The sequence below is a fragment of the Lepidothrix coronata genome, unplaced genomic scaffold, assembly GCF_001604755.1.
Source record: "Lepidothrix coronata isolate B3197 unplaced genomic scaffold, Lepidothrix_coronata-1.0 Scaffold7, whole genome shotgun sequence".
NCBI classification, from domain to species: domain Eukaryota; kingdom Metazoa; phylum Chordata; class Aves; order Passeriformes; family Pipridae; genus Lepidothrix; species Lepidothrix coronata.
In genome coordinates, this window is record NW_016690187.1 from 4338568 (window position 1) to 4353805 (window position 15238).

The window sequence follows — 15238 nt, forward strand, 5'->3', positions numbered from 1 at the left end:
GTGGGTGGGTCTCAGCACAGATCCCACTAATTGAATACTGCTGGTCCCATGCTCCACTGGGATACCTCTAAATCCACACCAAAGCTAGATGGCAACCAGAGCTATCAGAGTGCCTGCATGGACATGCCAGCTAGAGGAAAAGGGTAGGGATGTGGCTCCACCAGCAAACTGCTGGACACATCTTTTTTTGCTCTTTTTTTTTTTTCTTTCCAAGTCCTCTCTGTCTTTTACATTGAATTATTCCACCTGGCTTTTGGCCTGGTTTGAGGAACAGTGAATTCTAGGACAAAAATTTCTTTTGTTATTCTGTTAACATTGCTGTAAAACCCCTCTGCTATTTTCTTTCTTGTTAGAGAAGACTCCTTTTGAACTCATCAGCCCCTCTAAGCATGTAATGCTGACTGACAGCTGGTTTCTTTTGTCAAGCACTTTCCTTTTAAATTCAGTGTATGTCCTTATCACACAGAATAGTCCCCAGTAACTGTTAGTGCTGCTCTTTTGGCTTTGCATGGCAGAGACATGCTTCCTTCCTCTCACACCAACGCAGGCAGAGCTCCTGTCCCCCAGAGACTGAGTCCCCCTCATTTCTTTAATGGGCAAGGGATGTCCCAGCTGATATCCAGAAACTCCTGGTAACTCAAGCAGAGGAGAGGTGTCCTACTGACACCTTGTGAGCAAAGGCTTTCCAGCCCCAGCTTCCCCCACCCCCATCCCTGACCCCATGGCTGGAGGCAGCACATACCCATGCAGTTCTCCAGCGGGATGTCAGTGCCGAGCCGGATGTCATCGAGGGCGAGCTCTCCTGAGTGGCCATTGCGTATAAATCCCTCAAACACAATCTGTGAGAAATTGGGACAGAAATGTTAATGCTGAGCTGGGAAGCAGAGAGTGGTTGCTGCTCCCAAGGGAAAGTGAGGGGAAATCCCTGCATACCTGTGGATCACCTGAGTCTAGCCCTGCTTCTTTGCCCTGCCTCTGCCACCCCTTCCCGAGGGAAATCTGATATGCAGGGATGGGTTTGGCAGAGAGATCTTTACCTGGCAGCACTTGGCTTGATTTTGTTCACTTAAGTGCTTCTCATAAAGAACAAAGACTCAGTGAACCCCCTTATACAAATGGTTCAAGTGGCATAACACTGAGTTACAGCAGCAGCAGCTTTGACCCATGGTATCAACCAGGCTATGATCAGAAAAAGGAAGGGAAGGACACAAAATGCACGGCTACATTAACCATAAAGTGATGTTCCCAGCATCGTTACATAAGAAGTATTGAAATGTTAGAGGAGAAGGGTCAATTTATTCCCACTTAATCACAGGCAAAATATATTTACGAAAATAAGTAGAGTCGTTAGCTCTAAGAACTGCTGAGTGGAGACACTTGCAGTATTTACATAAGGATGCTGTTATTCAGCTAATGCTGATATATTCATGTTTAACACACAAAGTAGTCAGCCAGTGCCCATCATTCTTATATAGGCATATTGTGTTTACTGGTATTTTATTAAAAAGCCAAACCCATATATGCAAACTAGCCATGCAGCTCCAGTGCAAAGCTTTTGCTTTATACCTCCATGCCTACTCTCAAAGCACTGGAATAGGCTGCTCAGGGAAGTGGTGGAATCACCATCCCTGGAAGTATGGGGATGTGGCACTTGAGGATACGCTTTAATGCTGAACAAGGTGGTGCCTAGGTTAACAGCTGGACTTGATGATCCTGGTTGTCTTTTCCAACCTTAGTGATGTTATGATTCTAAGGGTCCAAATAATTTCCTAGGGCTATGTATTTCACAAATTTCCTCTCTCCATATTAGGTGCCCCTTTTTATCTGGGGTGCCTGAGATTCACATCAGCCTGCCAAGGACACCTCCCTGAAGGGCTAGACATCTGACTGTGCAGGGGATGGAGTGTCTGAGCTGTGGGTCCCAACCCTGGGCCATCAAGCCACACAGGAAGCAGCAGTTTGGAGGGGTCAGTGGCCTGACAGCTGAAGCTCTTCCCTTAGTCAGAATCAGGGCTGGGATCTGGCTGGAGCGTGGCTCCCCAGCAGGGTGGTCATTAAAATGCTGCCTCAAGCCTGCAAGTACATTTCCTTCTGCATTGGAGAGTGCTGGATGCTGTGCTGATGCTCATTAGCAAGTGACAACAGTAGCCCTGGCTCCCTGGCAAACATCACGCTGCCCAGAAGGGCTAACTGTGCCAAAGATGCTCCTGGAAGCAGCAGCCTCTCCACGGGGTGCTGGTACAGCTGTGCCAGAGGGTCTCAGGCAGCTGTGGCAAGCAGCACAGCTCCCTTCCTCCCTTCAGCTCATCCCTTCTCTTCCACTGACGTCCTGACAGTGGGACAGGGTCTTGATCCCACAGCACTGTACCCAGCCCTCTGATCTGGTCTATGGTCTCTGAGAAGTGGAATTACAAATGAGCTCACATTCCCTCTTCCTTCTCCCATGTCAGCACTTGCAGCTGAGGCTGGAGAATGGCTGTTTGCTGACACCCTTAAGAGCTGGCTCTGCTCCCTCCTAGCTTTCCACTTCTCCTGGCTGCAGGGTTTGCTCCCTAGAGCTGAACGCCTGCCTCTGGTCAGACTATCTGATGACCTTTAGTTGGAGGGGGAGGAAATGCACAAAACAAAATGAAAAAAAAAAAAAGGGAGAGTATTTGCAAAGTGAGAGATCTGAGGAATATAAAAGGCAACAGGCTGAACAAAGGCCCAAGTCTGTGCAGAAGACAGGCACTCTCAGAATAACAAACACTGTCGTTTAGTTACTATGGTAACTTGAGAAACACAATGAAAACAGCCACAGTCCCTAATGATGAACGGGCCCTGGCTCTGAAACACTGAAATAAAGATGCTGTAGATGTATACCTGGCCTAGCACACCTTTCCTGAGCATCTTACCCGGTACTCCATGTCGTAGCTTGGCAAGATGATGCGACCTTCCCTCCACTCCTCCCCTTGGTCCTCCGTGATGACCCACAGTGCCTTGTGCTCCTGGCTGGCTTCCCGCCAGACCCGTAGCATAACCCCATTGCTGCCCCATGCCTGGTACTGGAAAACCATGCAGACAGCACTCTGGGGCAGATAGATGGTGGGGCTGATGAGTCGGGCTCGCTGTCCTTCCCGCCTTCCACTGCTTTGCAGCTGCAGGTAATTCTTGACATCTGTTCAGAGAGGAAAACACCATTATATTATTTTCTGCAGCCACTGGCAACAAGGGTCTCACCTCCTGCCAGGTGGCTTTGGCAGTGTAGCCTCATACCTGCAGAAGTGGGGTCTCACACCAGCACCCTCTGTATGCTCATCCAGCTGTGCCACCGCTGCACCCTGTGCAGCCCAGGCAAGGCATCGAGTAGCATGCTTCCCTCACCAGCCACCACCCTCTTGTAGGAGACCAACAGCAAAACCAGAAAGTGGTAAGATGAAGACTGACATAATTAGGAGAAGTTAAAGAGCAGGAGCAAGCTATTGTCAGAAGAAGTGATGCCACAATAATTGCATCCAGGAGGTATGTGTATTATTCTTCTGGGAGCTTGCTCACTGAACAAGCCTGAGGTGGGCTTTTCTAAATGCTGGTGTTGACAACTCTTCTTGTTTAGAGGATACAGACAACAAAATGAAACCCTGGCTCTCAGTTTTTCCATAATACAGGAAAAGAGCCTCTAATGCACAGCCCAGAGGAAGGACATGGTCCCAATGAGTGAAGCATGCATAGGTGATGACTGGGTGGTTGCAAACTTGAAGGTATTTGAAATAAATACAGCAGAGGATTCACTTGCTTTAATACTACATTTAAATTGTACCATGCTTTTTGTCAATCCTCAGGGAGGAGATTTGATACGTCTGATATGCCAGGGGAAGTTTAAGGCTGAGACTGGAACTGGAGATATTTAATCTGAATACCAATAGCAGCAAAAGCCCACGGATACAAATCCCTGGGCACAGCTGACTTCATCTGGGATCAGTGGTTTCCAGCCCTCTCTGATAAGAAGCCTCCTCAAGGAGTTTCCCATTTGCAGCTTGGATGTCTGAAGTCCCTTAGCACAGACTGAAAGCCAAGTCAAGCTGAAGTGATCCTTACCTGTCCCCCCATCATGACCACCATCAGGACAGAGTCCCTTGGGTTGCTCTGACTACAGTGCCTGCAGTACAAGGTGATACAGACAGGCCAACTACAGATATTGCTGGATTTTGTATTTTGCTCAACAGAGGGATGCACATACTTGCCCTTGCTAGACAGTGGGCAAGTGCCACTGGTGCTTCATGCCAGAATGTGCCAGCCCTCCTACAGCCTAAGAGGGTTATCTCTGCCCCAGGACTGCAATGAAGGGTCTGTTGCTTCCTTTCCCCATCTCTTAGCCTGCTGTGCTTGACAGGCAAAGCTCTGAGCAGCAGCTTGCCTCCTGCTTGCCCTACTCCCTCAGCGGTGAGACTCCCTCAGTGCCCACAGCAATGGCAAGAACAGCAGTGTCTGCACTTAGAATGTTTGCAAAGCACACTCAGAACACCTTCAAAACTTAAACCAGAGAGACCTGAACTTGGAATCCATTGAAAGACAGGTCCCACCCAGGAAACAGCAGCTGGCCTCGCTGCTGCTCAGCAATCAGGTGACATCCCAGCCCAAAGGAGATCTATCAACAGCCCCTGGCCCTGTTGCAAGTTTGTCACTGCCAGAGAACTGAAACCAACCACTGTGAGTTGGTTTCTAAAATAAATTTAGGACAAGATAACAGGAATATTTGACAACAGTCGACTCCTGGGATGTAGGATCAAAATATTTCAACAGTGTATCCACTCCTATGAACTTTCACTGATTTTACTGTGTGAAGGACAAATCTGTCCCTGACTGGCCACATAAAGAAAGAGCAACATTTTTTAGCAATATTTTCCGGGACCTGTGAAATGTACCTGGGCCACTTGGCACTTTACACCAACAAACAGTAGCAGAAAAAAAGATTAAAGTATGTTTGCCCACTCCTGCCTGAGTGAAATCACTTGAAAAAGTACCATGCCGTTCTCTAATGGAGGAGTGTTCTTGTGATTTACCTCAGAGTGGTAGTAGTGGAGGAGGAGATGTGGGAGATAAACAAGTGGAGGAAGAAAAAAAAAGAACAAGCTGTACTCCATGCCTAAGGAGCGATAAGGCATAATAAGTCATCAAGGTCTCCTGAATTAAAATCCTCTTTTTGTAATTCACTACAAGCCTCTTCAAATAAAAAAGCAACAACAAGAAAAAACCAGCAACAACAAACAAGGGAGAATATCAGACTGTGGTCATACACTTATCTCGCAGCTGAAATGGTCTCACAGGCAAATCTTTAATAAAAGCACCAGCCAGGCTCAAGAATGATCAAATCCAGATCCTCAAAGTTCAGGACCAACCTTTGGTGCCACTGCCTAGGCAGCCTGATTGAGTGCAGGGATGCGAGCCATCCTTAGATCCACTCAAAGCCTACAGCTGACCTCAGGGAACTATGTTAATTGTGCAGCTGGACACCTCCCACCCTGGGAGCTGGTGGGACCCAGTGTCACTGCCTCTGACACTTCAGCAAAAGAGCCTGTGTGCATCTGAATCACATCCCTCCTGCCAGGGTTGGCACCACCCTTCTGTTTGTTCCCATTCCTATCAGACTGCAAAACCAAAGAAACTTCTCAACTGCAGCCAAAACAAATGCTCCCCTCAGCCACACAGGATCTTTCAGAGTCCCAGGAACCCTCCATCTCCTGTGCTCCCTGCCCAACTCTTGCTGGGGCACACAGAGTTCTCCAGGACCTACTGGGAGTCCCAAGGGCTGCAGGAAGGCTTAGTCTTCAGGTGATGAATCCAGCTGCTCCCCTGCAAGTAGCAGTGGGTTTGGGCACCACATGCTCTCACTCCTGGTACCAGTTTCTGGAGTGAAAAGCTGAGCACAAGCAGGTATGACTTTTTATGTCATCTGAAGATGAAATGGCTGGATCACTCTAATGGCTAGCTGGACCTTTGGAAAAGCCCCACGAATTTGCTGAGATTGACTGAATAAGGGCACTGTGGAGCTAATTGTTGGAACAGCATGTGGGAGCCTGGTGGTTCCAGCAGTCACTCTGTTTGATAGAGTAGATGGAAGCCTTTGGCACAGAAAGCACCTGAGAGGCTGATTTTCCCTGTTAAAACACTTGAAGAGAGCTTTGCAACGATGAGCTGATCAATTCTTCCAGGATCAGAAATGCATTTTAATCTCTTTCCCAGAACTTTGCTTTGCAGTCTCTATTCCAGCTATATCCCCCATAGAACTGGCACTGGTAGTTCAAAGCACTGGCTCAAAAAAAGGCAGGACAAACCTGCTCAGGCATTTTACCACTCTTTTGCAACTGAGGCTATGGCATAAATCTCATGGAAGATTTATGGGATCATCTGGATGTAGGGGAGCCAGTAGTATGAACATGGAACCACCCCAGCCAGATGACGGCAGAGCCCCTCGTATGTGTATGGCAGTGAGTCCCGGATAAATCACCAGCTGGGGTCTGCAAAACAACCATCTGGCCAACGCGGTTTCCTCTTGGCGCACCTGTCCCCTCCTGCTAGGAAGCCATCTGAGAGAACATTAAGGGCAGCGGGGGATGAAGCCTCACAGTTTGGGTCAGGCTGCAAGCACAAGATACAGCAGCCACCCTCTCTGCAAGGTCAGCCTGCCTGTGCTTGGGTCCTGCATGTTTCACCCTCTCTCCCAACAAAAGCACCTTCCCTCATGAATCTCAGCAGAACATATGGAGGTGTTCCAGCAAAACATGTTGGGCAGCAAGTACACAAGCAACTACTGAGTGTTCAGATGCCCTCTGCATTTCCCCCTCACTGGATATTGTTGAGTTACAGCTGCCGCTCCCATGGAGGGACCACGCTGAATTGCCTTCACTTATGTCCCTCCAAAGGTCACTACACTCTTCTTCATTGCAGAGTTTATTTTGCAGTGTGCTTTAGTGGCAACACCACACTCCAACAGCAGCCACCTCTTGTTGGTCAAATCCCATAGGTTGCAACACTGCTCCAGGTGGTGTCTTGCTGCTTGCATAGCCCCAAATACCACCCCAACCATGCTGTGTCACAGCCAAGGGGACATCCCAGTGGGGCCTGATCCTGCCATTCTTCTGGGGCATGTGAGTTGGAGGCTGCCAGCAGCTTTTGCCACTCTCGGGAAGCAGATCCTCTCAGATCCCCTCAGGGGATCTGGTAGCAAGGGAATGGCAGCTGCATGAATATGCAGATTGAAATTGGATAGTTATTATATTTTTATTTTTTTTGGCAAATCATGCAAATTCACCTTAAAAGGCTGCTGCTGTAATTTCAGTAACAGGCCTCTCCTCAATGACAGACTTTCATTTACCAAACGAAGTCAATCCTCCATAAAGCTAATATTTATATTAACTAGATCATTGTGTCTGCTGGCAAATCCCCTCAATTTTGATTATGTGTTAATTAGCCTGCCAAGTCCTTGCCATTTCAGTCTCTAAATCAGTCCTTCAAAAGGCATAAAGCCCCACACTTGCCCAGAACCAAGCTTTCCACCTGCTTTCTGAAGCCTTTCTAATGGACCAGCCATTAAATCCTCTCAATTAAGCCTCATATCCTCAACAGCACTGTGCAACTGTGAGTCCTACAGGAGCACAGGGAGGGCGCAGTGTCCCTGACAAATCAAATGCCCATTAGAGCCTGACGTTTATGCTAAGTGAGCTGCCTGTCACTGAGCTTCATCCTCCATCCTCTGGCAGCCCAGCTGGCACCCTGCATGCCCCTACATGTAAGGGTGTGTGCAGACCCACCTGTGCCCAGTGTTTGTGCACGCACCACTGAGGGCATCAACCACTTCCACCGCACAGTCTGCTCATTGCTGCTTGCTCGTGCTTGCACACGCTTTCCCAAATCAGGCTCTGTGACTCACAGGCTGCTGAGGCACTGCTGTGAAGCGATGGAGTGGTGCCCACACTAAGGTTTGAGAGATGGTGGCTTGCTTTCCAGAGAGCATTCCAGCCTGGTTTTTTAGGCAGGGTGTGTCACTGGTGTTTGGGTCCAAAAAGTGACTAAAGACTCGGGCAAGCAGTGAACAAATGGGTGACCCCAGAGGAATGGTTTCTTCTCCTCTGCCTCCAGCCCAGCCCAAGTGAGTGAGAGCTTTGCTGGAAATGCAGGGACAGACCATGGCCATACCCCTTTCTCTCATGAAAGATAGTATGGACACCAAGACAGCCACAGACCAGCCCTAGCCTGCAGCCAGGGAACTCCCACAGCCCAGCTGACACTCAGCAAATCTCTTGTGAGCTGGGTGCTGGGGTGTCCCAGCTCTACCATGCTGCAGGCGGCCAGGGCACAAAGGACTTTTTAGCATTTACTGTCCTCACTGTGCAAACAAGAGTCTGGAGAGACCTGTACAGCTTTGCTGAGAGGCAATCGGCACCACACGAGGGGAGTGAGGTGAGACAGTGCTGGATATATGGTCTCCTTCCCACAGTGTGCAGCTGCCCACTCACTGCACAGAAGTGCTTGACTTTCACACTACCCCACATGTAAAATTCCTTCCTACTTCAAAGGAGAAAGGATTGACCCTTGAGGTCAAAATGTGTCCCCAAGGCACAAGCCCTGAGATTCTCATGAGAGTAAGTGCAGACCCAGTTTAGTCCAGCCCTGCTTGTTAACACCATGAAAACCTTTCTGCTGGTTTGGACACAGTAGAATCAAGGCCTTCAGGCAGCAGTTCTCATGGACTGCAGGAAAAATATGAAACTTTCCCTTTTAAAGATCCCATGGGAAAAATACAAGAATGGTAAAGGGGTCACCATCAGCTTAAAACCAGCTCAACATTTGTTTCTCTTAAAAAATAAGCTCTTACGAAACTTCAGAGCACTACAAACACTCCTCTGCTGAAAACACTTTGAAACAAATAAACCTTTCCCTGCACTGCCCACAACCCAAATGAACAGCATTCCTGACCCTCAAAGGCAGCTAGGCTGTGGCCCAGAAGAGAAGCTCTCAGTGGGTTTTGCAGCCCAACCCAAGAGCTGTGTGGTCAGGAGAGCTGCAAGGTTAAAAGTGCTTCCTTTTTTGTGTGCATGTACAGCTGCCAACAGCCAAACAACACAGGGTTCACAACACTGCCAGGGCTCTGACCCTGGCGCCGTGCTCGCCTAAATGAGAAGCAGTACATGGTAAAGCTGCAGACCCCACAGTGCTCTTCTAGGACCACAAGGTATTTGCTTAAGCACTGCAAGAAAAGAGAAGGAAAAAAATAAGCAAAACACACCCATTCCAGCTTTTCACTGCTGGCTTATTAGTGTAGCATCACTGAGAGCAATGCAACCACACCTGCCACCTAAGGATATGACCCAGGATCTTTACACCCTTTAGGATCAAGACTCCAGCGAAATTCAAAGATGGTGAAGAGTTGAAGTGCCCAAGTTATCAACTCAGATTTATTTTCACGTCTTAAGACCTTTATCTTGACACCAATGGCATGCTGCCATTGCGTGCAGCAGGAGGGGGGATGAAATCTCATTGAAACCTGAACTTGTTGCTCCTTGAAGCTTGTTAGGTGCAGCTAAGGGGAATCTTTCTAGGGATGGGAAGCATCTTAAAGTCCATAGAGGGAAAAATCCTGTCAATCTCCTGTGGGGGCATGGAAAAGGGAGCCAGTGGTATTTTCTAGGCTTGCAAAGGGCAGGTAGCAGTTGGAACCATGCTGGGCTTCTGCTGAGCTGGGCACTTTGAGTGCACTTTCACCAATGAGGTCCCCAGAGGTGTAATGGGAGACTGCAGGAAAGGACGCTGGAGTTAATCCATGGTGCGAAGAGCCCAAGGAACACAGGGCTAAAAAAAGAAATGCAGAGCTGCCTGAAAGAGTATCCTGGAAATAAAAATAGTGGAATGAGAGCAGTGGGTGTCTTGTCAGTCTTGAGAACTTCTCCGTGCCAAAGACAAGGAGGAATTGCATACAACGCATAAAACGAAATTGGGAGATATCTGAGGAATTTAGGCTTGTCTCTCAGCAGACTTTTCTAATCAAGTGCCTCACAGAGGATATTTCACCATGGTCATTTCCTTCCCCCTCTCTCTTATGTAGACTGAGCCAGGGCTCCTCCTTTCATTATTATTTTTTTCCCTTTTAATTTTAATTTTTGTTTTGCTATTTTCAAAAGAAGCAGAAACACATTCCACATGGCTCTTAAAGGCACAGCACACTTCCTTGCTACCGTGGAGCAGCCAGGCCTCTAGCCTGGGCCAGCACCTTTAAATCAGGGTAAATTGGGCTACAGCAGCTTTGAGTTCCTATTAGCTTTTGCCCTGTCTCTAACCAAGCACAGCTGCTCTCCTTCACCCAACTGCTCACCCCAGGGTGGGGAATTCATAAGTAAAGACCACCCCGAACAACAGCTTTTCATTCCTTGCTCCCTGGAGTCTGAGCACGAATTTTCTAAGTAGAAACAAAGTGCTGGAGGGAGAACGAGGGAAAGGCAGGGGAAGAATAGGGGAGTGTGAACCAAACAATGCTTTGATTCTGTCCCCACCAAGAGCTGGCATCGCCTCTTCTTCATGTTTCTAGAGTCGCTTTTAAAAGCTGCGTGGGGAGGAAAAAAGCAAATACTTGCTTCCTTTCGTGTCATGCCTTCTTAATTTCTAAGAGCAGGACCAAAGAGAGGCATGGCAGTGACACCTTTGTATCCCGACCCCTCTGCAGCCCTGTGCCATGTGGGCAAGGTAGTGGCAGAGATGCCAGGAGGGCACAGCCCTGCCCAACCCATCCAGGAGGCAGATCCCATGGCAGCACCAATGATGACTGCCCAGCCTGTGCTTGGTGTCTGCTGCTGACTTCCTCTGCTGATATGGGCAAGTCACTTCAGCCTCCTGGAGCCACTACCTTGTCCTCTTCCTCTGCCTGTACAGCCCGTGACTTGCCAGCAGTGCCTGAGCAGCTGCCTGCACCCCAACAGTGCTTTGCTGCCTGACTCTGCACAGCACTGTAAGGGAGAGCTCTTGCACAAAAACAGATTACTGAACTCAGCAGGACAACGTGCCCCAGCCCCAGTGATGAGACCTTGCAATTCATAACTGAGAAAAAGGAGAGAGAGTAGAAGAAGTGTAAAAAACAGAACTGCATGCTGAGCTGTCTGAGGCAGCACCAGCCTCTCCTGGGCTACAACAGAGTCTTCTAAGAAACTATGGCCAACTAATTGTAGGGAGACTCGGGGGAGAGGAAATGAAATGAAAAATTGAGTCTGAGTTATAAAAATAAGTAATTTTTATCCTACTTGCAGGAGACTTATATTAATTAAACATTATTACAGAGAACGAGATGGGGAGGGTTATTAAGTCTGGGGCTGGCTGTAAGTGTTCTCTCCTATTGCCTGAGGCTCCACTGAGCTCCAGATATTAATCTTCTAAAGCACTCAAATGCTGAAGAGATAAACACTTGAAATATGAAAATATTTTTCTCCATAGCAGACACTGTGTCCCTATGTCACGCCAAAGAATTCGTCAGATGTCCATATGGGCTGCACTTACAGCATTACCGTGTCTCTTAGAAAAAAGCGGAGCACCTCAGGAGCTGAAGAGAAAAATGATGTGTGCATTTGTGTGGGGGTGATTTGTGTGTGGAGATGTAGCAGATTCTCCTCTTCCCATATGTTTCTGGAATACATATTTTCCTCTTTAGCACTGCCTACCAGGTGTTGGCTGAATGGCTTTCCAACTGGCTGGCGGCACTGCCAATCTGGCCAGCGACTCTGCCAGGTGGCTAACAGGTTCGCCTGAATGTTTGCATCTTGAGATTCAACCTTACCAAGGGGAGGGCGAGGAGGAGCCCACAGCATGCACAGCTCCCTGGGAGCATGACATGCAGACACTGGAATCACCAGGCATCAGGGTAGAGCTGAAGACAGGTAAGATCGGCCGGCTCCCTTGGGGGGAGTCTTGAGTTTCACGGGCAGTGACTGATAGTGAAGCGATGCTACAGTGACACAGTGTACTGTTATAAGGAAACTGGCAAGTGTTCTTCAAGACAACCATGCCACAAAGTCAATGAGGGATAAGGAAACTGCACTAGTCTCGGGGTGAGTTCCAAGATGTGAAGCTGATCAATGTGGTTGATCTATCAACCACATTGCCAGAGGCAGGCTCCCTTCCAACCCATGCCAGCACATCTCAGTGAGGTCCTCCATAAATTAGGCTCTGCAACACTCATGAAAATCTTCTGCTTCCAAAGCATGGAAGAGAAAAAAAGTCAAACAGCAAGAAGATGGCATTTTCAGCATTCTTAGGGCTTCACTAATCCTTCACTTGGAGGAAGACTGAGATCTAGCCTATGCAAGCCCAGAGTACAGAATATCTGAAGACTATGGGCAATCTGAGTAACATATGGGAGGAAGAAGTGCATTCTGAGGAAAAAGCACTGGATCCTACAGAAGACATTTGGGTGAGGATGTGGAAGAAAGCCTGGGCTAACCTTCACAGTCACAGGGGGTTCAAAACCCACTGTTGGATTTGAGGCTATCTCAAGAGGACAGTTAGAATAATTCAGTGCCAGTGGTCACAGTCCTATAAATAAATCACGAACCATACAGCAAAGCATCTGAAAGCTTCCATAAAAGAAAATGTTCAGCTCTGCACAGCCTTCAAAACTCATGATAGCTGTGCAATAATCATTTATACTGTTTGCATGGAGAAAGCCCCATCAACTCCCTCTTCCCTGCTTTGGTATTAACCATCTTACCAGGCACAGTCTCAGGGCTTGGTTCAGAGTTGCCAATCCAGGTGCTTGTAGGCTGAAAAGACCATGTATAACCAGTTGCCAAGTCGTGTGACCAGCCACAGAGGTCTTCGGGAAGATCAAAGTTGCAGTTAAAGTTTGCAGGGAGCTGGAAATCTTATAAAAAGAAAGAGAAGCAAAATAAAGTTGGATTAAAAAATGACCTACCCATGAAGGGTTGCTATTGAAAACCAACTGAAAACTAAAATAGCTTGCAAGCCATCAATATCAAAGAAAGCATGAAATCTCACTCATACTGATGCTTTTAACCTATCTCACACTTCCTCAGCTCCAAGGATCAGCCTTAAGTTCTGCATCATCAAAATGTTCACACCACGTCCTGTGGCTAATCCACCAAAGTAAGCAAATATAAAAGCAAGTACCAAATGCCTCCAGACTCTAATCTAAGCACCTTCTCTTCATCCCCTAAAGTGGTCAATATTAAATGCCTTTTTAAATGTCAGGGAAGAGTGCTTCCTGAGTGCCCCATGCTCAGCAGTTCCTGCTCTGACTCCAAAAGGAAAATCTCAAGTGCTCCAGAAACCCAGCTCCTGAGTGACAGATCTAGCCACTTGCACCAGACGGGAGCTGTCTGTCAATGTGGAGAGCTGTCACTCACCGCTTCCTACCTTCTTGTGGAAATGCTACCAGGGAAAATGTGCGGCCACCATGAGCTCAAGCTTTTGGATCCTGAGTGAAAGGAGACAGCCTCTATTTCTAGCTCTGCTATGGACTCACCACATGGTCTTTGGGAGAGTCATTTAACTTCTCATCTGTGAAACAGGAGCAGAGCTAATTCCCCTGTGACAACAGCTTTGAAAGCTCTGGAGAGCTTTCCTGCAGAGACAGGGCTGTGGGCAGGCGGGCACATGCCAGGGGCTGCATGTAACAGTGAGCCAGCTGCTGGCTCCATTGGTTGAGGGAAGCAGTCATAAGGCGTGGAGGCTCCAAAAATGGCCTGAATCCATCCCAAGCACTCAGTGGACATGCACGTCTGTGCCTAATTATAGGCCAGGTTTTTCCTGAGCAAAGAGGAAGTTTTAAATCACAGTGCCCACAAAGTGAGAGAGAGCCAAAAGGAGGTGACTCCAGTGATAGCCATCAAGGAAACTTTGCTGCAAGGGGCAGAGGGCTTTTTTTTTACATGCTCCCACTCCAAAATAAAACAATGGAGATCATGGATCTTTTTATTCCAATCTCTCATACCCTGGAGAGTAGCATTGTTTCTGTTTGGCTGTCATAAATCTGATTGTCCAGAGAAACACACTCATTGTTTCATGGAGTATGAGAATGAAAATTGTTGCTAAATCTGAGGGAAGTTAGCAGGGAGGTTGGTTCCACGTTCCACAGCATACTCTGCTTGCTCTCTTGCCCTGGACTGCACCCAGGAATCTTGTTGTTGCAGAGACTATTACTGGCCTAAATTTCCTCTCAGCAGTTTTCCAAGTGCCTCAACGGTTGCAGGGTTGCACAGGCTTATCACTGAGGCAAAGCAATGAGAATCAGGCCCTTTGAGCTACTTCTGTAACTTGCATTTCCAGAACTAAACTACAGCAGAATCCCCAGGGGAGGTGTGAAAAAGCCAATTAATGTTCTTTTTAAAATTTATTTATTTAAAAACCCATTAATTTTTCCTCTGGGACTGAAAGCTGAAGTGACAGAAGTCCTAGGAGCTATCTCAAAGGATAGTTTGTGAGATTCTTGTTGAAGTCCTTGTGTAAATGCTCCAGTGCTGAGGCCCAGGCTCTGCTGTCGTGCCCAGGGAAGTGCATCTCCTGCATACTGCACTGTACAACTAACCTTGCTCAGCTCTGCCAAGCCCTCTTCTCTTCATCTGGGCATTTCACAAAGTTTAGATGCTCACAGTGCCCTTGCAAGGAGCAGAACATGATGTCTGCTTGTACAGGTAGGGATCTGAGGCAGAGAAGATTATCCTCTCCAAGCACCAGCTCTTAACAAGCACAGCATGTAGTCTAAACTAACATTTGGCCTCTTCCATAGTCAGAAGAGGCAGGCAAGTGCCACAGATATCAGACCATTTCCTGTACATCTGACAGCCATCTAAGACTGCACGGATGAAATCCTGCCTGGAGTGTTACTGTTCCTCTCTCTGCTGCCGGCACAAGGAGCCCAGGCTGTTCTCCTACCTTCTAAGCCACTGATATTAGGGAAGATGATCCTTACACAGATAAGTGTTCAAGACATCAGTCTTTGATAAACATTGTGATTTACTCCCACAGTTAACTTCTGCAAAGGAGCCCTGCATACCAGGCAGTCTGAATCTCTCCTCTGAATCACCTTCTGAATTTATGACATCCAGCCAAGGGGATCTGGAATGCAGGTGGCTCTAAACAGGGCACTAAGTGAGTTTCTTCAGGTCATGTAAGGAGGCTTGGAGAGCAGCTCTTTGTGTCTTGTACCGTAGGGACACATTTAGTCGCTATCTCTTGCTCTTCTGTCCTTCCTTGATATAACTTA

At 47.8% G+C, this 15238-nt stretch overlaps 1 protein-coding gene across 3 annotated transcripts in view; it reads right to left on the minus strand.

The window, feature by feature from the left end:
• Positions 1 to 15238, minus strand: part of NRP2 (neuropilin 2) — an 88330-nt gene that overhangs the window by 21760 nt on the left and 51332 nt on the right. For all 3 annotated transcript variants that reach the window (XM_017837834.1, XM_017837828.1, XM_017837842.1), the window contains exons 12-14: positions 12725 to 12877; positions 2895 to 3157; positions 743 to 839 (exon numbers count right to left, since the gene is read on the minus strand). In XM_017837834.1, coding sequence (XP_017693323.1) covers positions 743 to 839; positions 2895 to 3157; positions 12725 to 12877 — 513 coding nt within the window. The remainder of the gene's footprint in view (positions 1 to 742; positions 840 to 2894; positions 3158 to 12724; positions 12878 to 15238) is intronic.